Raw genomic sequence first — 24,241 nt, forward strand, 5'->3', positions numbered from 1 at the left:
ATCAAAATAAAGGCTGAAAATGCCCCAAAAAATAATAATAAAAAACACAATTGTTAAGAGCAAATGTCTATTTATGTCAGACAAAGTGAAATCAGTCTGTATCTTTGGTCACGTTGCAGGGCTGATTAAGCCAGAAGTGATTTCTAGAAAATGTCAGGCAGATGTTATGTACACACACACACAACCTTTTTCTTTGCTATTCAGAACCACCTCAGGCTTTATTTAATAGTGCCCGTCTGGGGAAAACATTTTTGAGGTTTAGTATCCATGGAGGGCATGTTTTCTACAATGATCCAAATATAAAAGAACGCTAAACATCAGCTGTGAGAAGGTTGTACACCGACTAACTGGACAAATAGAAATGCTGTACACTGTATTGCAATCCAATACAGATGGTAATAAGCACTAACTTTGCAAAAACATAATTTTTCATCATTGTAACTGATTCAAACTGAAAAAGTAATTTATCAGGCTGTTGTAATTGAATACATTATATTGTAAGGTGTTTCTTTGTATGCAAAGGTAGAAAAACAGCTTTCAATATAACAGCTTTCAATAAAGTGCAGTTAAATAAAACAATACAAAGTGCAGCCTCAGTAAGTAGCAGTTATTGCACAACTATTGCAATTCACTGCATCGCACAGGTATTTCCATTTTGCTGGTCAAACTGTGTAGTTGAAATGAATACCTAAATCACATCACACAATAGTTAAATTGCCACTTTCACACCAACACAAACGTTGTGCCATGTTAACAACTTCTACTTTACTTCTAAAAGACCCATCAAGTCTGTGACATCTGCTTCACAAAATTAGCTGCAGTCATGCATGATGTCATGACCTATTTCCGTGCTGAAAGCAATAGCTATTCGCAAACAATAAACACCCAGCCAGCCGCAACAGCCACCTTTGTCAAAACAGGCATTAGATAATGTCTAACTGACCAGCTGTGTGACTGTGACTGTGCGTGCGTGCCTGTGTGTGTGTGTGTGTGTGTGTGTGTGTGTGTGTGCGTGCGTGCGTGCGCGTGTCCGTACTTGTAAATATGTGTGTGGGCTGTAGACTGTTTTCCCTCATCGGTCAATTAGACAATAGGCCAAGAGGCATGTACAATAACACGTCAGGATACACAAGCACATAAATAAATTTAATCTCCTTGAAGTGTGTGGAAAGTTGATTTTATTGGAATCTATTAATTATCAGCTGTGTTGTAACAACACAAACAACACAAATGAAATGACCGCACATCAGCATATGGCTTTAAGTACAACTACAACTGATGTGTAGAAATCCCATTTTTGCCCAAACCTGTGCCACTCACCAGTTTGATGTGCTGAATGGTGGCCTCGCGTGGAACTTCCATCTGGATGTAGATACCGGTGGGCAGCAGAAAGTCCACAGTGATCTGGTCCAGAGCGTGGCCGGCCAGGGGCGAGTGGGCCGCCCATATGTCCAGGAGGTCTGTCATGGCAGGAGGCATGGCAAGGGGCACCACACACCACCTCAACCATAAGGACCTGAAGGGACAGAGGAGCCAAACAAATCACACATTTTAGACTGAGAGTCATGCTTCTAATGAGTGTAATGTATTTGAAAAAGGAGAAATGTATTTATTCAGATGATACATTTGTTCTCAATAGGTCGTTCTGAATCGGCCTTTAAACCCCTTACTACTGAGGAGACAATGATAGCTGGGGTTAGGGAGCTGACACACTAACAATTTCAGAACTATAAAAAGCATTAGTTTGAAATGTTTTCATAAGTCATGAGTCACAATGAACTCTAGCAACCTAAAGACAAACAGGCTTTATGTTAATGTCTCCTGATCCCATGTTGACGTGGCTGATAACACTTTCCTGGAAACCTTGCAGCTTAGGGTTGTATTCCAGAAAGCCTTTAGATCAGACAACAAGTTGACAGGCGCAAATTATCTAGTGTCACTATGTCCCTGGGGGCAGCACTGTGCCGAGTCCAGTACAAGCCTGGTAGCTTTGACTTGGGTGAGGGCCAGTGCTCAGAGGAATGCCCACTAAGCAAACAGAACAAAAGATCAGTCGCCCTCCCCTCATCTGACAATCTGGTTCCCCTGGCAGAGAACACACACACACACAAAGAAAACACTCATACTTAGAGAGATAATGCAGGCATAAAAGTGCACACAAATACATATACAGTATACACCATCTCTAAACACACTCTGAAAAACATAGAGCAGCTGCTGCAAAGGTAATTATCAAGTATGGCAGGAAGGGGTTAGACTGCCACAGTTCATCTCTACATGTCCAAAAGCACTGGCTGAGAAAGGCTACATGCAATTCAAGGACAAATAACAAAAGCACACATGTGGACCCATAAACACATGCATGTTAACTGCAGAAAGTTCCATTGAGCTGCAGTAAGTGGCTTCCCAGCTGCTGGTGTAAAACAGCCCACAGCCTGGTTTCCATTTGGGCTCGTGCCTCAACCACAGCTGTACCGTCACACCACTTCCACCTGCCTTTTTCCCTTAACCTAGTCCTTAAGTGGCCTACAACATTAACTCTTCCAGTAGGCCAGAGGTCCATTTCCATTTCATCTCGATCCACCCATTAAAAATGACAGCCCTGATTGCCTCTAATGGGCTTTCCCCTTTAAGTTAAGTGCTCAAACTACCAGCAGATGAGCCGTTGTTATGCCACGTGGCTGAGGATGGTGTAATATCTGCTGTGCATTTGGAGCCACAATCTCAGACACTTAACATTATTAGCCATGCAAATGGAATAAATCTTGTGTGCGTTACTGTGTGCTGTTCAAACCGTTGACTGCGTTCTGAACATCTATTAAAGGGACTTTGCAGTTAGTGCATGTGATAAGGGGTGAACCAAACATGATCAGTTTAACACAACGACGCATATATTACTACACCGTTTATGCATGTAATAACTCCTACATACACAAGGCAATGTTTTACTTACTGACACAGACACACACACACTTTCAGGCGGCAACAAGACAATACACAACACCACAAGAAACCAGTCAAACAGTTAAGGGGACAGTCAATGGTGAGCCTGTAACATCACAAAAGGTGCACAGTTACAAACATGAATAGTAACATGACACCCAGCATGTCTGACTGATGCACTGACAACACTAGTTTCTCAGGGATGGATGAACAAGTATGTGCATGCATGTCTATGCATAATCACTCGTCTCATTAAATGTTGCCGACGTTTTCACACCAGACAGCTTGAATAGTGTCTCATCCTGCTGTGATGCACACACACACACACACACACACACACACACACACACACACACACACACACACACACACACACACACACACACACACACACACACACACACACACACACACACACACACACACACACACACACACACACACACACACACACACACACACACACACACACACACACACACACACACACACGGGCTGGGCGATATGGAGAAAATCAAATATCACTATATTTTTGACCAAATACCTCGATACCGCAACAATATTGTAGTGTTGACTATTGGTGCTTTCACAAAATATTTACAAAGTGAGATTTTTTATAAATAATCATCTCGATCGATATAATGACTAAGTGGGTAAAGGCAAATAATAGAACAGTTACAACAGTCTGGCAAGTTCAGAAAATGACATCACTTTAATGTAATGCCGACTTTAACCAGAAAAAGACAACACTTATGTCATATTACGATATCCAAAATCTAAGACGATATCTAGTCTCATATCACGATATCAAGTTTTTTTGTGATTGTTGCGGGCAAAAATCCTTGATTATGCGGCACGTTTTCTTAAAAAATGCAATGGAATATGCAGGATATTTATGTAATTTTATGCAATGAAATTGCGGGAACTTGCAAAACTGAGGTTTGATGAAAAAGAGAGAAAAAAAAAGGGATTCCCCTAACACCCTGCTTTTCGACGACGTTCATGTCGCGTAATTACGTCACTTCATAACATTCCCATGGCAACAGGGGAAAATGGCTGCTCTTGTGTGAAGTAAACGCAACATTTTTTAACTTTCTGCTAAGATCTGTGACATTTTTGCAACGAAAATGTGGGGATTATAAAATCATGCAAGCCCCGCATATTTTGCGTGGAAATCGGAAAAAATGCGGCCCCCACATAAATATGCAGACTTTGGCTGATTATGCATTGAATTATGAGATCGCGTAATCGCGTTTTTCTGGGAGGGACTGAATATTGATATATTGCCCAGCTCTACCCACACACAGCCACACACAGCCACACACACGTGAGCAGGTTTATCGAGGATGTGGTGGCAGACAGCCAGAGGTCTGCTGCAAGGTTAGGTTTCAGCGGGTGGATCAGAGGAGGAGAACAAGTAGGTTTGCAAGTTCAGGGAGAAAGAGAGAGTTTCATATGACAAACAGAAAAGCCTGAAGGGATCTGTCCAGTTAGCCAGCATTAGCAGAAACAAACAATGTATCACTATGGAGCATCCAGTTCACAGCTCCCAGGCACACTTTGATGACTATTTGTGTTTGAAGGTGCAGATATATGACCCGCTTATATGTGCTTTGTCGGTTTTCTGTGCAAACCAAGGTAGATTTTGTATTTATGCAACATTTACAAAAACAACTGTAATTCAATACACAGATTGCAATTTTGGGTCTACATTTTAGTGGTTCCAAATGTACCCTTGTTTGTTTCCTTTCACAAACTCAAAATAAAGCTGCCTGAGATGAAAAAGATAACTGTCATTTGTTCACATCTTTGAACCTTTGTGTCTGATCATTGACCATCATTGTCGGTAAATCAAAGGAACGTTGGGAGATTGGAGGGAAGCATACTTGAGAGGCAAACTGGTTTGATTAAAAATGGCATTCACTTCCAAAAGTCTGAACACAGAACATAACCTCGGACATACAGTACACTGCAATAACAAAATCCAACCTCAGATAGAACAGACAAAGCAAACTAGGGCTGCAACAACGAATCGATAAAATCGATAAAATTTGATTACTAAAAAAGTTGGCAACGAATTTAATTATCGATTCGTTGTGTCGCGCAACTATTAGGCAACCTAGTCGCGGAGATAAAAAAAAAAAAAAAAGTTGAGCGGAGCAGCGCGGAGCGAAAGAAAAGAAAAAAAGAGCAGAGCGGGGGTAGAGGAAATACGGAGAGAGACCGGAGAGACCCGTAACGTTGTTCTGAAACACAAGGCGGAGGCAGAGAAATCAGTACGACCCAAGTCATCCAAGTTGTGGGAGCATTTCACACTAAATAAATAAAAAACGTGTTAATTGCAAGATAAACAAAAGCGACACGGCATGGCACGGGCGCACCAAGGTGATGAGTCAGCACCTAAAACGTAAACATGTTGGAGTCCTTGATGAGGAGGAAGGGAGTTCAACAGCAGGGTAAAGTCACTACACTATCCTACTTCTGTTCCATTCTGAAGGGAGGAACGTACCGTCCCTCTAGCATGACAAGCTAGCGTTAGCTCGGTAATAACAGTAATAAAGCAGGGGTGGTATAGTTTGCAAGACTAAAGACACGGTTTTATTCACTCGCCTTTTTTGGCCCATTAATTTTTCAATCTGTTGTCATGTATATATTATGTGCTTTGTCCCATATCAGTTATTGTTGACAAATATAATAGTGTGTGGTATGTATGGTGATGGTAATAATTTAATGAATAAGTGTGTGTGTGTGTGTGTGTGTGTGTGTGTGTGTCTGTCTGTGTGTGTCTTGTCTGTATCTGCTATTTGGGTTACTTACGTTTACACAACTATTAACTAAAACAACAACATGTATGTATTGAGTTGATGTAAATTAATGCTTTTTTTTATTCGATTCATCGATTAATCGAAAAAATAATCGACAGATTAATCGATTATTAAAATAATCGTTAGTTGCAGCCCTAAAGCAAACCTCTGCTTGCAATGGAAGTTGTCCCTCTTAACTAGTGACAGTGACATGTTGTAATGGCTTTCATGCCCAGGCAGATGGATTAACAGTTATTTAAACACTGGTGTTACTCAGCACTCTTTCTAAAGCGCTCTGTCTGACAGTAAGAGGCCTGTGAGCCTCTCTACAATGGAGTGTGTGTCTACGCGTCCTGTGTGACATAAATAGCGTGTGTGTGTGTGTGTGTGTGTGTGTGTGTGTGTGTGTGTAAAGGTCATGCCTGGTGATTAAGGGTCCTGTGACACATTTTCTTCCACACTGTGCTAAACATTCACAAAGAGGATCCAAGACCTCTTCACCTCCCCAGTACAAACACTGTACTCCTGTAAATCAATATGGCAATAATTAGACTGCCTAAGTCAGCGTTTCCACCTCTGGGCAAGCAGAGTGTGTGTATGTTGGTGTGTGTGTGTGTGTGTGTGTGTGTGTGGGGGGAGGAATGGTGTATGCAAAACAAAATAAAGATAAGGCTCCCATCCAGCTCATCAAAGTGTGTAAAAACAAATATGGTGTGTAGTGGAGACTTTTAAAGTGTCTCACAGAACCAAGCAACACTTTCAATTATTAGTGCTGAAATTATTGACTGATTGACAGATTACTCGATGGACAAGTCATTTAACAAGAACAAAAAGGTCAAAGATTCTGCGGTTACATCTTATAAAATTGTGAGGTTTTGTTACTTTTCTCGGTTTATCAGTGAATTGAATATCTTTGGGTTTTGGACTGTTGATTGGAAGCTTATTTAAGGACTTTGGACTCAGGGAAGTTTTGATTTGTTTTTCATAGTTTTCAGATATTTTATAAAGTATAAAAAATTATCATCAAACAGAATAATCAATAATGAAAACAATCCATCGTTGTAACCCGGATTTTGGTTTGTTGGTGCTCTCACCACATATCCTGTCTCACTTTCAGCCACTAACCACAATGGCACTGTTTGTGAAGCCGTAACACAACAAAGCTGAATGCAACTTTGTACTGTACTCAGTCTGTAGACTAATTGTTTTTAATCACAAGAGGCCAGGGCATGCACTTACAGTATATGTATACCAGCTACAGCATATGGTCCATTCATTAAAGGGATACTCTCTCTTTTGCAATGATTATTAAAAACCTAGCACATAGACAAGCTCAGGTATTTCTTGCAGAACAACATAACCTGTCAGAGAGGCAGAGATGAATGAACAGTGCTTGTAGCTTTGTGCACAATATACTTACACTAATATTCAGCCAGATGTTAATGTAATATAAGTATATGTGCTGGTCTGGGTGAGGTTAACAGAAAAAAGCTGTTAAGCTCAACAGTATGTGCTTGTCTGGGTGGTGTGTGGATAAGCTGTCAGCTGGGGTGTGTGTACTGTGGCTGAGTGTGTGTGTGTGTGTATGTATGTGAGTCACCAGTGGAGCAGTACTAGCACTTACTGTATTTAGGAGTGGACATCGGTGGCGACTGTAGACAGTAAACACATTCTGGTGTAAAAGGTCATTTTAACTCTGACACACTGTGGCTGAGTCAGTGACCAGAAATGTTTGTGCATGTCTGAATGAATATGTGTTTCACTGTCAGTTAAACATGTTATTAACGGCGTTAACACAAACCCATTTTAACGGCGTCCATTTTTTTTATCACGAGATTAACGTTCTTTTTAGCCTAGCAAACTTTGTAGTTTTTTTCACATGCTGTTGCAACAACTAGTAAGGTTAGAAAAACTAAAACACCACACCGGATCTAGCTAGACCGGAAACAAAACAACTGGCACAGACTTGTTTGGGCTTGGCGAGCCGGCCAAAGAGTAGTAGGCTAACGTTACGTTTTGAGTGGATGGCGAGCGCGAGATGCCGAAATGGATGCCAATAAGATTCTGAATGGAAAGTTTACTTTTAAAAAGTTACCAAATGGTTCCATTGACAAGACCAAAGTGATCTGTGTGTTTTGTCGTTGTGAACTGAGCCTTTATCGCAGCACGTCCAGTCTGAAATACCACTTGATGGCCACGCACACAGCTGATGGGAATTCCCCGCCGCCTCGTCAAAGCCAGGCGACAAAAGCACAAAGCAAGCCGATCCACGTTTCCATGTTGATAAGAGCATTAAAATGAGAAAAAAATAATGGGATAAAAAGAAATCAAGGGACATTTAGAATAGATAAAAATGTGTGATTAATTGCGAGTTAACTATGACATTAATGCGATTAATCAACAGCACTAGTTTACATTAAGTAATACTTACAAGTTCCAACTATTGAACTTCTCACATTGCACTCATGGCGTTTTTATCGGCTGCGGCATCGTTTTTTTTTGTATTTATTTTTTTTTACATTTCCTTCATTATGTAATCCGCGCCCGTTTATTTATATTCTTTGCTGCGTCCTACTATTATCTGACTATTGTATCGATCTATGTCTTGCTTCACTAACTTAGTTCTTTCATCAGATTCATCGGATGTTCAAATCATCATCATCATCCTAGCGCGGTTTCTTTCTGCAGGAAACAACGCATAATGCGCAGAACTGTAACAAGAAAGTGTCTTGAAACCAAATCCCCTGTAAAAAATATTCTCACAGCCACTAAGAACCAATTGACTCCACGCATACTGTAGCTGAGAGGAAGCGTGAATGAAGAGATTGAGTGGGAGCATGTGTGAGTGGAAGTGTGTGTGTGTGTGTGTGTGTGTGTGTGTGTGTGTGTGTGTGTGTGTGTGTGTGTGTGTGTGTGTGTGTGTGTATTTTTGTCTTTGTAAGGTTTGTGTGTGAAACAACCACATCCGGACAGCTAGCAGTGCTCCATCATATTAACCACTTCTAATGACACAGGGGCACATGCCCAGTTCTCAGACGGGAAGCAATGACACTAAACAGGAAATGAGTGACAAACAACAACCAGAGCTAAAGTCCCTACCAGTCATTCATGAAAAGCTGATTAACAATGAATCACCGGCTGAGCTGTTATTCTTTTCCCTGAAGAGTTATTTTTAATGTTGTTTACTTTATTCTAGTCAAGGCCACTTGATCTTACCATATTTATTTTTTAATCAATTGGAGTACGAAAAAGATAAAATATCTGTGCATAGCTTGTATGTACAACAAGGTTTGTTTATGCACATACAGAGTTAAACAGAATCCTAGCACACACCTTATCAGTGGGTCTCTTTGAATATAAAAAAAAAAAGTCTGATTTCAACAGATTTTGTTCATTATGGCAGAATAACGATGGGGGATCACGCACGGACACACACACACATGCACCCATTTATGACTTTGTGGTGCATTGACACCTTAATCGATTACGTAAATGCGTCGACACAAATAATTTGCGTTGACGCGTCACAGGTAGAAATCTATAAATAACAGGCTGCCTCCAGCAACAGCGCAGGTATGGATTCCTCACAAGTTCTGTTGAGAAAAAGGCTCGCACACGGTCTTCTAAAGTGTGGAAGTATTTTACTCTTAATGCCAACAACAACATAGTAGCCTGTAGACTTTGTAAACAGTAAACAGCAGCAAAACACCCTAAGTTCTGCTCACCTTTTTGTCCCTTTCCCTCCCAAGTAGAATTTAGATTCTCTGCCCGAGCCCGAACTTGACCCACAGGCCGGGTCGGGCCCATTTGTCCCGCCACTATCCTCGGCCCGGGCCTTTCATCAAGTATTTGTGTTTTTTTAATCATTACTTTATTAGCCTAATTGGGTGTGGATAAAGCTATGCCTCTCCAGCGTCTCCTGTAGCTCTGGGTAGATGTCCTGCACTAACTTGAGCGGGAGGTAAACTGTGCTAAAATCGTCTCCCCCGTCTGTACCACTGTCTTCCATAATTGCGCAACCAGGCCAGATCGTTTCAGATATCTCACGAGTCCTTTATAACGTACAACGTGCACTGCAGACATGTGTGATTATCAACATAATGACATGGAATGTGTGCCCACTAGTAGCCCAACGGTACGTGATTTGTTTTAATGCCCTGCTATCTGATTTCATATGTTGCTAAAATTTGCATTTTTTTTAACTGTAAGATTAAAAAGGGACAAGAGCTTATTCATTATTTTACCTACTACTGTAAAAAAAAAAAAAAAAGCAAATACAGGCTACTCTTTTTGCACTTGCTCTGTTTAAGGTTTTATGTTTGTATTCCTCCTGAAGGTGACTTTATTTTGTGGTTTGATTGATAGCCTACATCTGGCTTCAGGTTGCACTACAAATTCATTTTACTTGAACAGTGCAGTGTTAAACAATTTTAATAAATAGAGACTTGAACCTTATTGAAATTTGTTTTGTGTAAATTGTTAATAATTGAGCAATGGGAAAATAATCTCTAATTGAAAAATGTATCGTTAGATGAATCTAAAAAATGTATCGTTAGATTAGTCGACTAATCAAAAAAAATTATCATTAGATTAGTTTAAAAAAATAATTGTTTGGGACAGCCCTAGATTACTGGTATGGCATTATGAGATTTTCAGTGAGACATTTGTGCTGAGCAAGTTCTTTACTGCATTAAAATGAAGATGGTTACAACTTACCTGCGATCAAAGTCACATTTGTCCATTAATCCACTGTGACACTAATCATATTCAATCCATTGCCTACTTTGTTACATCATGGGCAAGAAGACAAGATCACATATCATCATCAATCTCTTCTAACAACTGTGCAGCAACACATCAAAGTAGCTCTATCTGTGACATCACAATGAGTTACTCTGCCAGATAGATTGTGACAGTACAAGTCTGCATTGTGACCATATCAAGTTTGAATGACATTAGGGTGTCTAATGTGCACTCCTTGCCATCTATTCCTGCATCTGCATCAGGAGGCCAGGTCACTCAGTTGATGCAGCCATCATCCGCAGTGCTTTTTTTTTCCGGATTTTATTTAAGTTAAGTCATTATTATATTATGTGACAAGGCTTGAAGTTATTACACTGTAATTGAAGGCTTTTACAATTAAATAGCTAAATAAAGATGCGTTATTCATGTCAATTCATGCACCGATTCATCTCATTTCTTCATAACACGTAATCTGAAATTGTATGCATCGTGATTTTTTTTCCCCAAATTTTTTTAAAAATCGATTATTTCCCCTAGAATCAATATTTTTTTAACCAATGATACACCTAGATATTTTCTAAATAGTTATACGGTACTGCTGACGGCGACTACATCATATCTGTTTCAGGCAAAACAGGCTGAAAGCAGAAAAAGCAGAAAATAAATGTTATGTAATTCTTTTCAAATGAAATGAATGTTAATTGACTAGTGTGATGTCTCATGACACAAAATCCCAATACTCAATACTATCGAATCGCAATACTTCTAGAATCGCAATAAATGAAAAGCGCAATACAAGTCGAATCGGAACCCATGTATAGTGAAAGAATTGAATCGGGACGAAAGCATATCATCTCAGCCCTAATAGGCAACCTATATAAAACTAATGCTTCATGAAGATTATAATGTTCAGTTTTTGTTTTAGAGAGGTGCTGATTCACCTGTATGGTCATTTAGGAGGATTTAGTTGTGGTGGTGTTGCATTATATTGCGTTATATACTGACAGATGTTTCTATTAATTTGTCAACTCCATTTAAATCAATGAAGGTAAACTAATTAACAGAAATACCTCTCAGCTTAGTGTACATAATAAACTTTAACTGATATTGATGTGTCATGGGAATAATCCAAATTGAGATTAAAGTAAATCATCATGTTGATGCAAAAACCCTTTATCATGTTTTGTTTTCTGTACCCTGTTATTTCCGATATCATCATGTCTAGATTACGGTTTATTTTCATTGTATTGTTGTATTTTCATTGTAATGCTAAACACCTTATGTTGCAAGTTTTATTAATTGATCGATTAATGATATAACAACAATGAATTCTGCTGTTTTCATTTACCGCACCAAGAAGTCATCTCATTCTGTATGCATCACATTATACAATGTGGAGTTAAGTTTAAAACTGCCCCACATAGGGTTAAAGTACAGCCTGCACACCAGAATGCAATTCATATTTTTAGTGAACATCAAATAGGCAAAGCCACTTGGCATCAGATTTGATCTTAAATAATGAAGTGAATAGACTTTTGATGAACGGATGTGCAAGCTCTTCAACTTTCTTTGAGCTGAATACATCTCACACTCTTGTTGATGAGCATACTGTATGTGCAAGGAAAGGAACGGCACATTTATTTGTATACACATTTCATACATAATGCATCAAGTGTCAACAGGCAATAAACTGGCAGATGCTGAACGACCAGAGAGCAGTGAAATTATGCCTCAGTGTTGAAAGAGATCATATTGGGACAGTGGTGTGTGTTTTTTACCTGAGGAATACAAAGTTAGTAGCTTGACAAGCCAGACCCACATCAAGATGTTGGGTTTGGAAACTCACCATTGGCGGGGATCAATTTAAGGGGCGGGATAAACGGTTGTCTTTCAAATTCCCTCTGCACGCAATAGGATAGCATTACAACCAGGCAGAGCAACGAAGAAGGTAGCGAAGCTAGTTGACTTGATAGATTAAACTTTTGCCGTATCCAGTCGGCAAAACTCCAAACACATCTTCCTTTTTTAAGAAAGTTTTCAGTTCTTTGTTCTTTTCTGAAAGAAAAGAAAAGCTTAACTCCAAGTCTTCCAGAAGACCGCTGTTCCCAGCAGCAGCAGCCATAAGCCCACCCACCGACTCTATACACGATGTGATTGGCCTGACTAGAGTTTTCCAGCTCGCAAGCCAACGGAGAGTGCCTAGACCCTCCTGGCTGCAAATTAAATTTGCTACCGCTAGGGTGCGTCTAGATTTCTAGGCTACAAAGTTAGGTGAGGAGAGGGCAGAAATAGAGGGAGCAAAAGATGAGTAAACAGCTATATGAGATACCAATACTGTTGCATTATGGACCATGGTAACATGCCTCAATTCTTATAAAGAATATCAACTAGCTTACATCAGAAAATTGCAGGAGTAGAAGTACAATGATTAGCATTAAGAAGTCATAATCATATATTGTTGATAATTCAGGAGTAATTTGATGTGATGTGGCTGTTAATTGCTATGCAGAATGTCTGCATAATGAAGATGGATTATGAGTTCATTTTATTAGCTTCTATCTCTGTGAAGACCGGGGTGAGAGAGTGGGGAGCAAGTGTGCAAGTGTGATGTTCCACAGGGCCTGATTCACTTCACAGACCCAAGACAAGTGGGGAGAAGCACACAGGCTACACACAGAGATGGATATAAACAGCGCTAGCATGCATCTCTCCATGACTCAACTGTCAGACTTTTCACACACATCCCTCAGAGATAAGAACGAAAGAGGGGACGGGAGATGATTGGTGAAGGAGTCTGTCATGGACAAGGTGTGCTTGAAAGAGAGGAAAAAAAAAAAAAAAACACACTGAAGCAAATGAGAGACTGATAAGCTTAACACACAGGTAAAGTATAATTGTGAGGTCATGATCACGTCAGAAACTGAAGTGAAACAAGAAGAACATTTGTAAATAGCTGGAGGGAAGATACCAAGGGTAAGAAAAACAGACAGAGACAGTTATTTGTGATAGATAACGAGAGATAAAGATAAGAGAAGGATGGAGATAGAGAAGCAAAGTGTGATACAATGTGTGACTGTAGTGCGTGGACCGAACTGGGTTGGGTGTCCACAATAGGCCTCTGTTTTTGGCAAGTGTGTGTTTGTATGTGTACGTGCGTGCCAGCGAGGACAGCCACAAACACTGCCCTTGTGTTGGCCTTGCCCCCACCATCTCTCTCTCTCCCTCTCTTTCTCTCTAATAAACACACTGAGCTCCAGCAAAAACACTGAGGCTGGAGGGGGCAACAGGGTCACATGACACTGGTAGCAGAGTGCCCCCCCCTACCATAAACAACCACACTCAAATGATTTACTGTATTTTGCAGAGTGGGATATGTAACTTTAGACAGCTTACTCACACCTTCAGTAACTTCCATACACCCACACGGCCACAAGGCTCAATGCCTCAGCACATGTAAATAAGCTGCTTTTATAGTCAAAGCGCTACTGATTAAAGCCAATACTACAGTAAATATACACCAGCCTTCCTGACGGGCATGCAAGCAAAGCACCCAAACATAGCTGATCTTACCATACCTTTACTGAAAAGGGCTATGCAAACTCTGATCACAACCGTATATCATTATTCAAAGCAAGCTCTGATAGACACAAACCCACAGCAGGCACAAGGAAGCCTTACAGGAAAAAAAAAAAAAAAAAAAAAACACATATATGCAAAGTTTCCCTTACCAATCTGATCCTGTATAACAGGAAATGAAGAAATTGAATGTCCAGGCACATCAACAAACAGACTACTAATGTATTTGCCTTGTCTGCTCTTGACAATGAATAAAACGCGGAGATCTTAACAAAAATAAATCCTACTCTTCTATAAATACACTTGATGTCATCAAAACAAAACAGAAGACCTATTTTAAACTATATTATGGGTTTCTTCTCTTTAAAAAGAACTATTTGAATGACTGGAGCATGGGCCGAGCTCCACCCTCCTATGCTTCAGCATCCAATGATCACAGAAGATGTGCAGGCTGACTGGAGGTGGCCGGTATGGTTCGTCCTGTTTTGACCTTGAGTATCATCGTGTACTAACAGCTGCTCTGTGAGGGTGACATGAGGATTAGCCTTTGTTCCATTTGACACAACAGCTTTTTTGAAAAGGACAGAGGAAGCCTTCCTCGGAAACTCTGACAAAGAGGAAACAATGAACAGCTATCATTAGGGAGTGAACATGTTGTGGACATATTTTTCCTTTCTTGAGGTCAATATTTTTCCGTTCAAAGACACCATTCAACATCTTATGACTAAATCTAATAGTCTTCACTTAACAGTTCAATCCCATATTGTCAAAAGATGTCTGACAATACAGAAAGTATTCAGGATTACAGCTGCAACTACAGATTATTTTCTTGATTAATCAATTGATCCACAAGATGTCAGAACATAGGAAGAAAATGCCCATCGCAATTTCCCAAAGCGACATCTTCAAATTGCAGGTTTTGTCTGACAAACAGTCTGAAACCCAAATATATAATAGACTACTTAGAAAACATTCACATTTGAGATGCTGAGACAAGTGAATTCTTTGGCACGTTTACTCAAAATTATTTTAGAAATGAATCCTATCAAAATAGCTGTATTTCTTTTGATCGACCTGATTAGCCTAATGCAGGGGTTTTCAGTAACAGTGACAGTGCCCCCCCCCCCCCCAGACAAAATCCAGACACCCCTCTTTAGAAAAACAAGTTCAGCTGAACAACAGAGCTGATTGAGAGGTTATTTAAGGTCAGTGCCAGAAGCACAACTCACTTCAATGAGATTCTTCAAAAGTGGGAACTGATTTATAGAAAATCCCAGCTTGTCACACACAGCCTCCACAGGACCACAACTGCTGAAAATACCATGAAACAGTGCAAAGACTGGAATGAAATGAACAAAAATAACACTGAGCTGTCGTGAATGTAGCGGGGATGGCTCCCACACACACTGCTGATCTTTCAGTCTTGGTCCCCCAGCATCTTGCCAAACCAGCATTTATCTTCCTCATAAACAAAGGGCCACACATTGGCACTGAATGACACACACACAAGACTGGAAATGGGAGACTTTTTTTTGGCTCTGCCTGTCATCTCGCTATATAGGAGGTGACTGGGTTGCTGGGGACACTTAGCTGCGGTAAATGACACGCTGATGTCCGTCTGTCCTGTGTCTGTTCTGCTCGACTCTACACACACTGTCATGCCACAGCGTCCCTTTCTGTGTTTAACTAATAATAAGAGCCAATGGGATCTACAAGAATCACTGCCAAATACGCAAATACATCTTTTGTTACAGCAAACAGAAAACATAATGTAGCATGCAAGTAAGTGGTCTGTCTTTACTCTCCATTTATAATTAGTTTACTGTAGCAATATATGTTCCATTGTCAATCTGAAAACACAGACTTGTCTAATTATACACAACCTCTGTAATACATTGGGGTAGCAAGGCCAGTGCCATCAGGATAATGCCACCCAAACACACTCCTAAGAATGAAACCAAGGGCAGGGCTTCCTAGGATTGTGTATGTAAGAAGGGTTTCAACACACTGCTTGATGTGAAAACTAAAAGCAAGAGAGAACACTCAAGAGGTCACTTCTAGGAAAAGAACAGTTAGCACAGACATTACTCATTTGTCTTATGAGAAGCTTTGTGATGATCTTGCAGTGCCAATAAAACTCAATCTGCTCCGTGGTGATAATACGGCAGTGTCGTTCGCTGGAGACCATGACATAGCATGAGTAATTGGATCAAGCCATTTTTCCACATTTGAGTAGGAGTGAAGGAAGGGGGGGGGGGGGACGACAAACAGAGAGTGCAGGTGGGAGGCCTCTGTACTGATTATTGGTGGTTATTGGCCACCGGCACTGGTTGACAGCCGGAATTGTGTGCTTTATGCTGATAGCTGTCAAAGCTGCACCTGCACTGCATATTTATAAAGCATTACATCTGCGAGGACGTTAAGAAGAAGAACAGCAGGAAATAAAGCTGCAAATCAGAGTCCGATCTTTTTGAGCCTTTGCCTTGTTATGTATGCCTTAGGGCTAGGGCTGGGCGATATGGAGAAAATCAAATATCACAATATTTTTAACCAAATACAATGAGATTTTAGATCAGTAATGTGGATATAATGACTAAGTGAGTAAAGGCAAATAATAGAACAGTTACAACAGTCTGGTAAGTTCATAACTTTAGTGTAATGCAGCCTTTAAAACCAGAAAAGGCCATATTATGAGACGATATCTAGTCTCATATCACAATATCGATGTATTGCCCAGCTCTACTTAGGGCTGCAACTAACGAGTATTTGCATTGTTGATTAATCTGTTAAATATTTTGTAAGTGTCAGAAAATAATACAAATACTAGCACAAATACTAGAGCTGATACAATTGGTCAATTGATTCATTAGCCGATTTGAGAAAATTAATCTGCAACAATTTTGATAGTCAGTTAATTGTTGAAGTAGTCTTTCAAGCAAAAAATTCTTGTTTTTTTAGTCTTCTGTGACAGTAAACTGAATACCTTTTTATGAGTTTTATACTATTGGTTGGATAAAACAAGTGTCTTGGATAAAACAAAGACACTTGTTTTATCCAACCAATAGTATAAAACTCATAAAAAGGTATTCAGTTTACTGTCACAGAAGACTAAAAAAACAAGAATTTTTTGCTTGAAAGACTACTTCAACAATTAACTGACTATCAAAATTGTTGCAGATTAATTTTCTCAAATCGGCTAATGAATCAATTGACCAATTGTATCAGCTCTAGTATACTTAGGAGGGCAAAAAAGCATGTGGTGAGTGATGACAGAAAAAGAGAAGACAAACTGTAACGAACAAACTATTCTGCACTTGATAAGCAGCAGACTCACACACTCCACTTGTGACAACCAGGGTAAGGGTAGGAGCGATAAATTGGGTCAGTAGTACTGAGAGTGCCACAGTTAAGTACTTTAATGGTTAATTTTACATTGCCATTCATCCAATCACCACATTTGCCCTGAAAAGAAAGGGCCCTGTTCTTCAGCTCACTGGTACCGCACATTATTCCCTGCACTAAGGACACACTGTTACATGAACAGTCAAAAGTCTGGCTAAAGATGGCACAAGGCGCAATACTTTGACAAGGAAATGACTGCCAAGTCAACAACTCAAATCAGATGTAAGACTGAGAGGTACAAAAGAAAAATAAGGAAGCAACAAGATCCTGATGATCATTTTCATACAACGCCAAGCTGTAGTGGCACACGAGAAAAATAAAACCCAACAAAAAGGACCTATTATATATGTTTTACAGAGTAGTTCAGTAGTTAAGAGGATCTAATACATGAAAAAAAATAATAGAGTGAGAGTGTACTGAGGTCGTCTGACATTAAAGTAAAGCATGCTGGCTGACTTCCACACATTCCCCGCCTGTCAGGACCGAGGCCTACTCTCCCAGATTCCAGTTAAGTCAGCGCTCCATTCCTCCTTTCCCACCAAACACACACACACACACACACACACACACACACACACACACACACACACACACACACACACACACACACACACACACACACACACACACACACACACAGTAAGTAAAGTAGGTTGAGATGATAACAAGATACAGCATGCTCACACACACAGGTTTTACCTGCTGTTTCCTAAAGTCTCTTATTTCCTGTGACTTTGCTCCTTGCTGGGGGTGTCTGGATAGTGGCTGAGATACTGCATCTGATGGATAAGAGGACAAAGTAGTGACGGTCATTTGAGATAATTTTTAGACAACTGAAAGTACAGAATGCCCGTTCTGACCCCGTCCCTCCTTTACCATCTATTCCCTCTGCCTCATTTAACTATGATACTTACTCATTTCCCTTCCACTCAAGGTCATTGTGGAGATAATTTTAGAAATCACTGAGAAAGCAGATTTTCTCCACAAGAATATTCATCTGGCACGCATTTGTTTTTAATTTTGGAAAGACTGAAAACTAAAACAAGTCTGAAACAACAAGCAGCTTTATCAGAGCAACATAATTTGAACACAATGCGTGGAAAACAACCGTGTATGATTGTTTCCATTTTAGTCATGTTTTTATGTTCTAACAAGCAAACAAACAAAAAGGATAGCATGTAAGAACCGCTGACATTAACATATTCACTGTAGCATGAAGTGTTTGAAAAGCCAAATAAAGACATGTTATCTTTCAGTGAGAGTAAAAGCAATTCTGTCATGGTAAAAAGGACATGAATCACACCTACAACAAAGTCTGAGTCACATCTACAAGGTGTTGAATCATTTTATAAAAAGGTTTTACAGATACAATCTGAAGTGGCAAATGGAATTTTCCTGCAACTTAAGTTGTAGTCAAGTGGAAGTCCTTTTCTACAAAATCTGGGAGCTAAACCATTATGAGCATCCAGTAGAACGTATTGTTAACATATCCACTTGTGTTTAACCAGAACAAAATATATCAGAACAATGACTATTTGTCTGTCAATGTGTATGCTTTTCTTGTTTTAATATTTTGCTTATTACACCCTAAAAAATGCTGGGTTATTTCATCTACCCAACCGCTGGGTTATGAAATGTTTTACCCATTATGGGTTATTTATATGGAAGTTGGGTTATTTTGTGCAACTCATGCGTTGAGTCCAAATCCATCAACCCAACATACATCGGTTGACCCAGCACTTGGGTTGTTTGTGCTTCGAACGTCATCAGATCATCACCAGAGTCCACACACCGAGCGCTTGTCACAGCAGAGAACCAGTCTGGTCATCCAACGAGGCAAATAAATAATAAAAGGTTTGTGTACACTAGCTACATGTCTAATTCACATTGTCTGTGTTGCGTTACCTATTAAAGTACTATCTTTATATTGTGAGGCTAGTTGGTTAGTTTGGCTAACAACGTAGCTAGCTAACGTTAGCCATTTAGCCGTTATCATGGAAGCATGGATAGCCTACAGCTTATCCGTTTGGTCTGAATTATATTAATGAATTAATGAAACAAGTTCATAATGCCCATAGGCATATGGTCATCTTTACTGAGTTCACCAGGCTAATTTGCCAGCTTGTTTCAAGGCTATAAATGAACGCACTTGTTTTTCCTGAAGCTTTTAATGTGAAATGTGAAGGCATAACAGTGTATGACTGATTAAAGTATGTAAAAACAGTGAGATAACCTGATAGGTCTGACTAAATGCATTTATGTGCATTTATTTAAGTAATGTGGTGACCCACAATAGATAAGAACAAATGCTTATTTAAAATGGCGGCCTGGCAAACGACAAGGGCCACTTGAGTTAAGGGTTAAGAAATATATAATAAAAAGTTTGGGAACCACTGCTGTACTGTTGTACTGACACTCGTGCCCTGAAGGCTATGCTTTGAGCAGCCACAAATATTCTTGTAAAAAGGTAAAAACAATTCACATGCATGCAATTTGTCATATGAATTGTATAGGTAGAGAGGGAGGATTGTGATGCTAAATAAAATGGCTGTTATCTTCACATTGGATTACATTCTGCTGTTAGTCTGCATTGCTTTTACATTGCTCTTTTTGGGTTTGTTTGAGATCAATGGATAGCTTTGTCATTAACACTTTGACAGAGTGCCAGACCTTGTCGAAAGATTTAAAAAAGGTAAGAAATAGGTTTTCCCATCCACAGCATATCAAGTCTGCATTGCTACTAAAGCCCTTTTCAGACATGAATTCTTATGAAATATAATTTCCTCTTTTTTTTTCAATAGCTTCCACGTAATATGTCAAAGTGACTCCAATAGATGAATAGAGCCGGCCACTGGATTCCTGGAGGAAAGGCTGCGGAACGTCAGGAAGCGGCTGAGATCAACCAGCAGGTCGCAGAGCACGGCACAGACACCACAAACAAACGCCAGATGATGGCGCTCTTGCAAGGGCTCTCATACCAGGTATTTATTAAACTGAAAAATTATTTGATGAAGCAAAACATCCATATTTCAGTGAATGACAACTTTCTTGTTCTTTTTTACAGAATGTACCATATCAGACGAACGTGGGTCACAGCTTAAAGAATGGTTGAGAAATAATTCTCAGCCAGATAGAGAACTACATGCCGAACACAGCAGTCTACAGGGCCAAGTGGATTAGGGACAACAACTGGAACATCGATCAGATCCTCGAAGAGTTCCCTCAGCTAATGACCAAAAGCATGGTAGATATAGGGAAATATGATCTTACATATAAGGATGCATTGTTTATAATGTTTTATTAGTGTGCCACATTGAATTGGTTTTAAAAATGTGTTTTCTATTTTATAGATTGCACAAGCTTGTCCTGCAAGGGGATGCTGCATCAAAGTTGAAAGTTGAAACGTGAAATGGTAAAGTTTATTCAAAGTAGAATACTTGCTTGCAAGTAGAGCTAATGGCTCTTAATAGCAGCTTAATAGGAATTTGAATTTGTTCACTATAGACCTGTTGAATGTGAAGCCAGTTCATTCGTAATTATTGTTTTGCTCTGAATGTTTTCCTACCTGAGTGATATGAACTGCACCAGTTCCACTATATTGTTGATATAATACAATTTCAAAGATTCCATTTAGTTTTTAAACTAAAGTTTAAACTATCATCTTTGTTTCCCCCCTCGGTATAGTTCTAACAGCTAGATCAGAAATGATTAGTCAATTTGGAAATGAGTTGATCAACAGAAAATCAATTGGCATCCATTTTGATTATCCATTTGTCTTTTTCAAACAAAAATGATTTCAGTGTCTCAAATGTGAAGATTTGCTGTTTTTTTGGTCATATTTGATAGTAAACTGAAAAGCTTTGGTTTAGAGGCGAGATAAAACAAGCAATTTCCAGATGCTTCATGGGCATTTTTATGATGAAATTATGAAATGTTATACCCAAAACTATTTTTAATCAAGTGCCTTAATCTGGAAAATAATCATCAGCTTAAATGGGAAATTTCACTGCTGGAAAGCTGAATATCTTTAAATTGGGTCACTTATGTAGTAGAAATGTGAAAAGAAAATTGAAATTGGTGCCTTCTAGCCCGAGATAAGCCAGAAAATGTGTTTTTGGCTCATATGGATGAAAGACACCAAATCCCAGAATGCACTTGCTTTGCTGCTGTATGAGGCCACTCCCAAGCCACGCCTACCCTTTACAGACAGACAGTGAGACGATCAACTCAACAAGTGTGTTTTAACAACGTTTCACCGTGGCTCAAGTGGTGTTACACATTTAAAACATGCTTTTTTTGGCCACAGCTGATACATTATCCAGACTTCTTTCAGCGGATTGATTGATAGCTCCAGAGTGAACAGAACTGTGTCCATGGCAACGCTCTGCTATGCATGGCAACGGTGTGTTATCCTTAGCAGCGGTCTGTTATCAAGAAATAACAGACCGCATTCTACATTATAATTCAACCAAGCCATGTAATAAAAGAAGGCTAACTCATAGCTACTCGCATTAGCTCTTGGTGGGCTGTGGTATAAACAGAGTATAAACACAGCCGTACATTTGTGTGGGATGTAGCTAGAATTGTCGGCATTTTACAGTCAAACTCCACCAGCAGTTAGCAGTTAGTTGGATACAAATCACCCCATTTCTGCAACAGGCAGTCCGGGGTAACACAGCCCACCTCCACTAGTAGTCTTACCCGGTGACAGCAGGCTGGATTGTCCACAGCAATATTTCCACAACAACAAAAACACAGCACAGCAGTCTCTGAACTCGCGTTGGGAGTTTCGTTGAAGTTGGATGTAGTCCAGTTTGTTTAATGAGCGGACACTTGCAAGCAGGATTGGCGAACAGGTGGCTGGCTTGCGTTAGCTTTCCACTGGCACACTCGTTCAACGCTCCCCACTGATGAGGTCTTCTCACCGGCCAGAGGAATAGAGCACCACCGCTGGTCTCCGTGCAGGCAAAGCTTGCGTAGTGTGTCGAGTATTGCGTCCGTAATAAAGTGTCCTGCATATTCTCCGATGTGTTCCAATGTATCCCAGTGGTACACGTGTGTGGTAGTTTGAATGCACATAATTGTTGTTCTAAAATTTCCGTCGGGATGAACAGTTTCTGCTCCTGCTGAGAAGCTAAGCGAGGATTCAAGATGGCTGACACTCGTTTTTTCCTCGGCAATCTCCGGAAAAAGCCGACAGTCCAACCCCCTTTGGGCTATGCGGAAGTGGCTCCTAATACAGGCTGTAGTCTTTTGCCTCTTGGCAAAAAAGCCTCAGATGATGCAAAAATCGTCATTTTTTTCCAGACACACAATAGCGAGATCTCCCCTCTCAGGGGGAGATGAGGGAGGGAAGCATGGTCATTCAAAAATACTACCAGGTTTCTACTGATACAAAGCTTAATGCTAATCGGTGAAGTTTGCTTTTAAGAACGGCTTGTTTATTGCTACGGCCATGTGGTCCAAATGTAATGATTTAAAATGTAATAACAATAACTCACCAGTAAATTGCTGTTAAAACGACAAAAACAACCACTGGATGGGAATAGGGTAGTTTCCAATAACTTTAAATGCACCACAAGGCTTACTAGTTTCAAGTGAACGCAAAGTCTGTACATCGTTTAACGGTGTTGTAATCCTCTACAGTGAAATACAGCCACACTTTACACTGTTTAGCTGTCATTTTAACCATGTTTAAGCCAGTTACTAGCCAACGGTAGGCTAATGTTACCTGCTGCCAAGTGTAATGTTAACTAGTGCCACATTCAGCAATGCTTCTGTTGCCTCCAACGTCTGTTTCAGAGCATCAGAGGGCAGCGCAGGCATTTCAGTGGTACTGAAATGAGGCACCGAAATCCACATTGCTATTCGGTCCGGTAGATACCGGTGCCATATTAGCACCAGGTTTCGGTACCCAACCCTAGTGAGTAGGGCCCAAAAAGATGTTAGAATAAATAGCTGTGGCTGTGGGGAGGGCCCCATAGAGAATGCCTTTTTACAAGGCCCAGAAGGTTGTGCTATGCCCCTGGGTTGCAGCCAAAATACCAGAATTATTACAGATATATATATCACATGCTAATTTTTTGGGGTACATTATTTGTAATTCTCTAATATCAAAAAGGTAAAATGAAAATAAATAAAATTAAAATAAAGTCAGCTTACAGCTCTGCCACTTTTCTTTTGTAAGTAATAGTGACTGAGAGAATCAGTAAAAGCTATTTGTTGTGGAGTCATTGTCACCTCATTCAAGTATAGGTTTGGTGCATCCAGTTTCTAAAAAGTCTTATCTAGTAAGCCCCAGAAAAAGGACATGACCTGTGTATGTGCAGACAAAGTGCCCAAGGCAGTCCATAGGCCTCTCCATCAGAACCATCTGCCTACAGTTCAATGAGCTGCAACTATGGAAACCTAGATGTGACTAGAGCGATATGGTAAACAAATATACAGTGGGCAAAAACAGACAGTGACGCCATGCATGTTGATGACACGCAATGCACACACTTTGATTGTGGACAGTATACTTCCTGTTCTTCCCCAGTGGTTGAGATGCTCTATCTTGTTTACCAGGGTGTGACACACCGAGGTCCACAAAAACAACTGTGGTGAGTTTGGGAATATGTGGGGACGCCACAAAATCATTTCATAGCCCTTTTTTCTTTTTGCGAAACCCAGAGTCTCACCTCTTTCTATGAATCTATCTTGAAACCTGTTGTAAGGGTATAAATATGACTGTGCCTTGACCAAATTTTCCAAAAAGTTCCAGGAAGTGCCCT

General features: G+C 40.0%; 1 protein-coding gene across 2 annotated transcripts in view; it reads right to left on the reverse strand.

The window, feature by feature from the left end:
• pik3cb (phosphatidylinositol-4,5-bisphosphate 3-kinase, catalytic subunit beta) overlaps positions 1 to 24,241 on the reverse strand; it is a 60,815-nt gene that overhangs the window by 23,570 nt on the left and 13,004 nt on the right. Inside the window, exons 2-3 of one of the 2 annotated variants that reach the window (XM_028573204.1) lie at positions 18,168 to 18,247; positions 1,321 to 1,516 (exon numbers count right to left, since the gene is read on the reverse strand). In XM_028573204.1, coding sequence (XP_028429005.1) covers positions 1,321 to 1,479 — 159 coding nt within the window. In that variant the 5' untranslated portion in view covers positions 1,480 to 1,516; positions 18,168 to 18,247. The remainder of the gene's footprint in view (positions 1 to 1,320; positions 1,517 to 18,167; positions 18,248 to 24,241) is intronic. The other variant, XM_028573206.1, reaches the window with a different exon arrangement.

Source organism: Perca flavescens, chromosome 3 (genome assembly GCF_004354835.1).
Source record: "Perca flavescens isolate YP-PL-M2 chromosome 3, PFLA_1.0, whole genome shotgun sequence".
Lineage (NCBI taxonomy): Eukaryota > Metazoa > Chordata > Actinopteri > Perciformes > Percidae > Perca > Perca flavescens.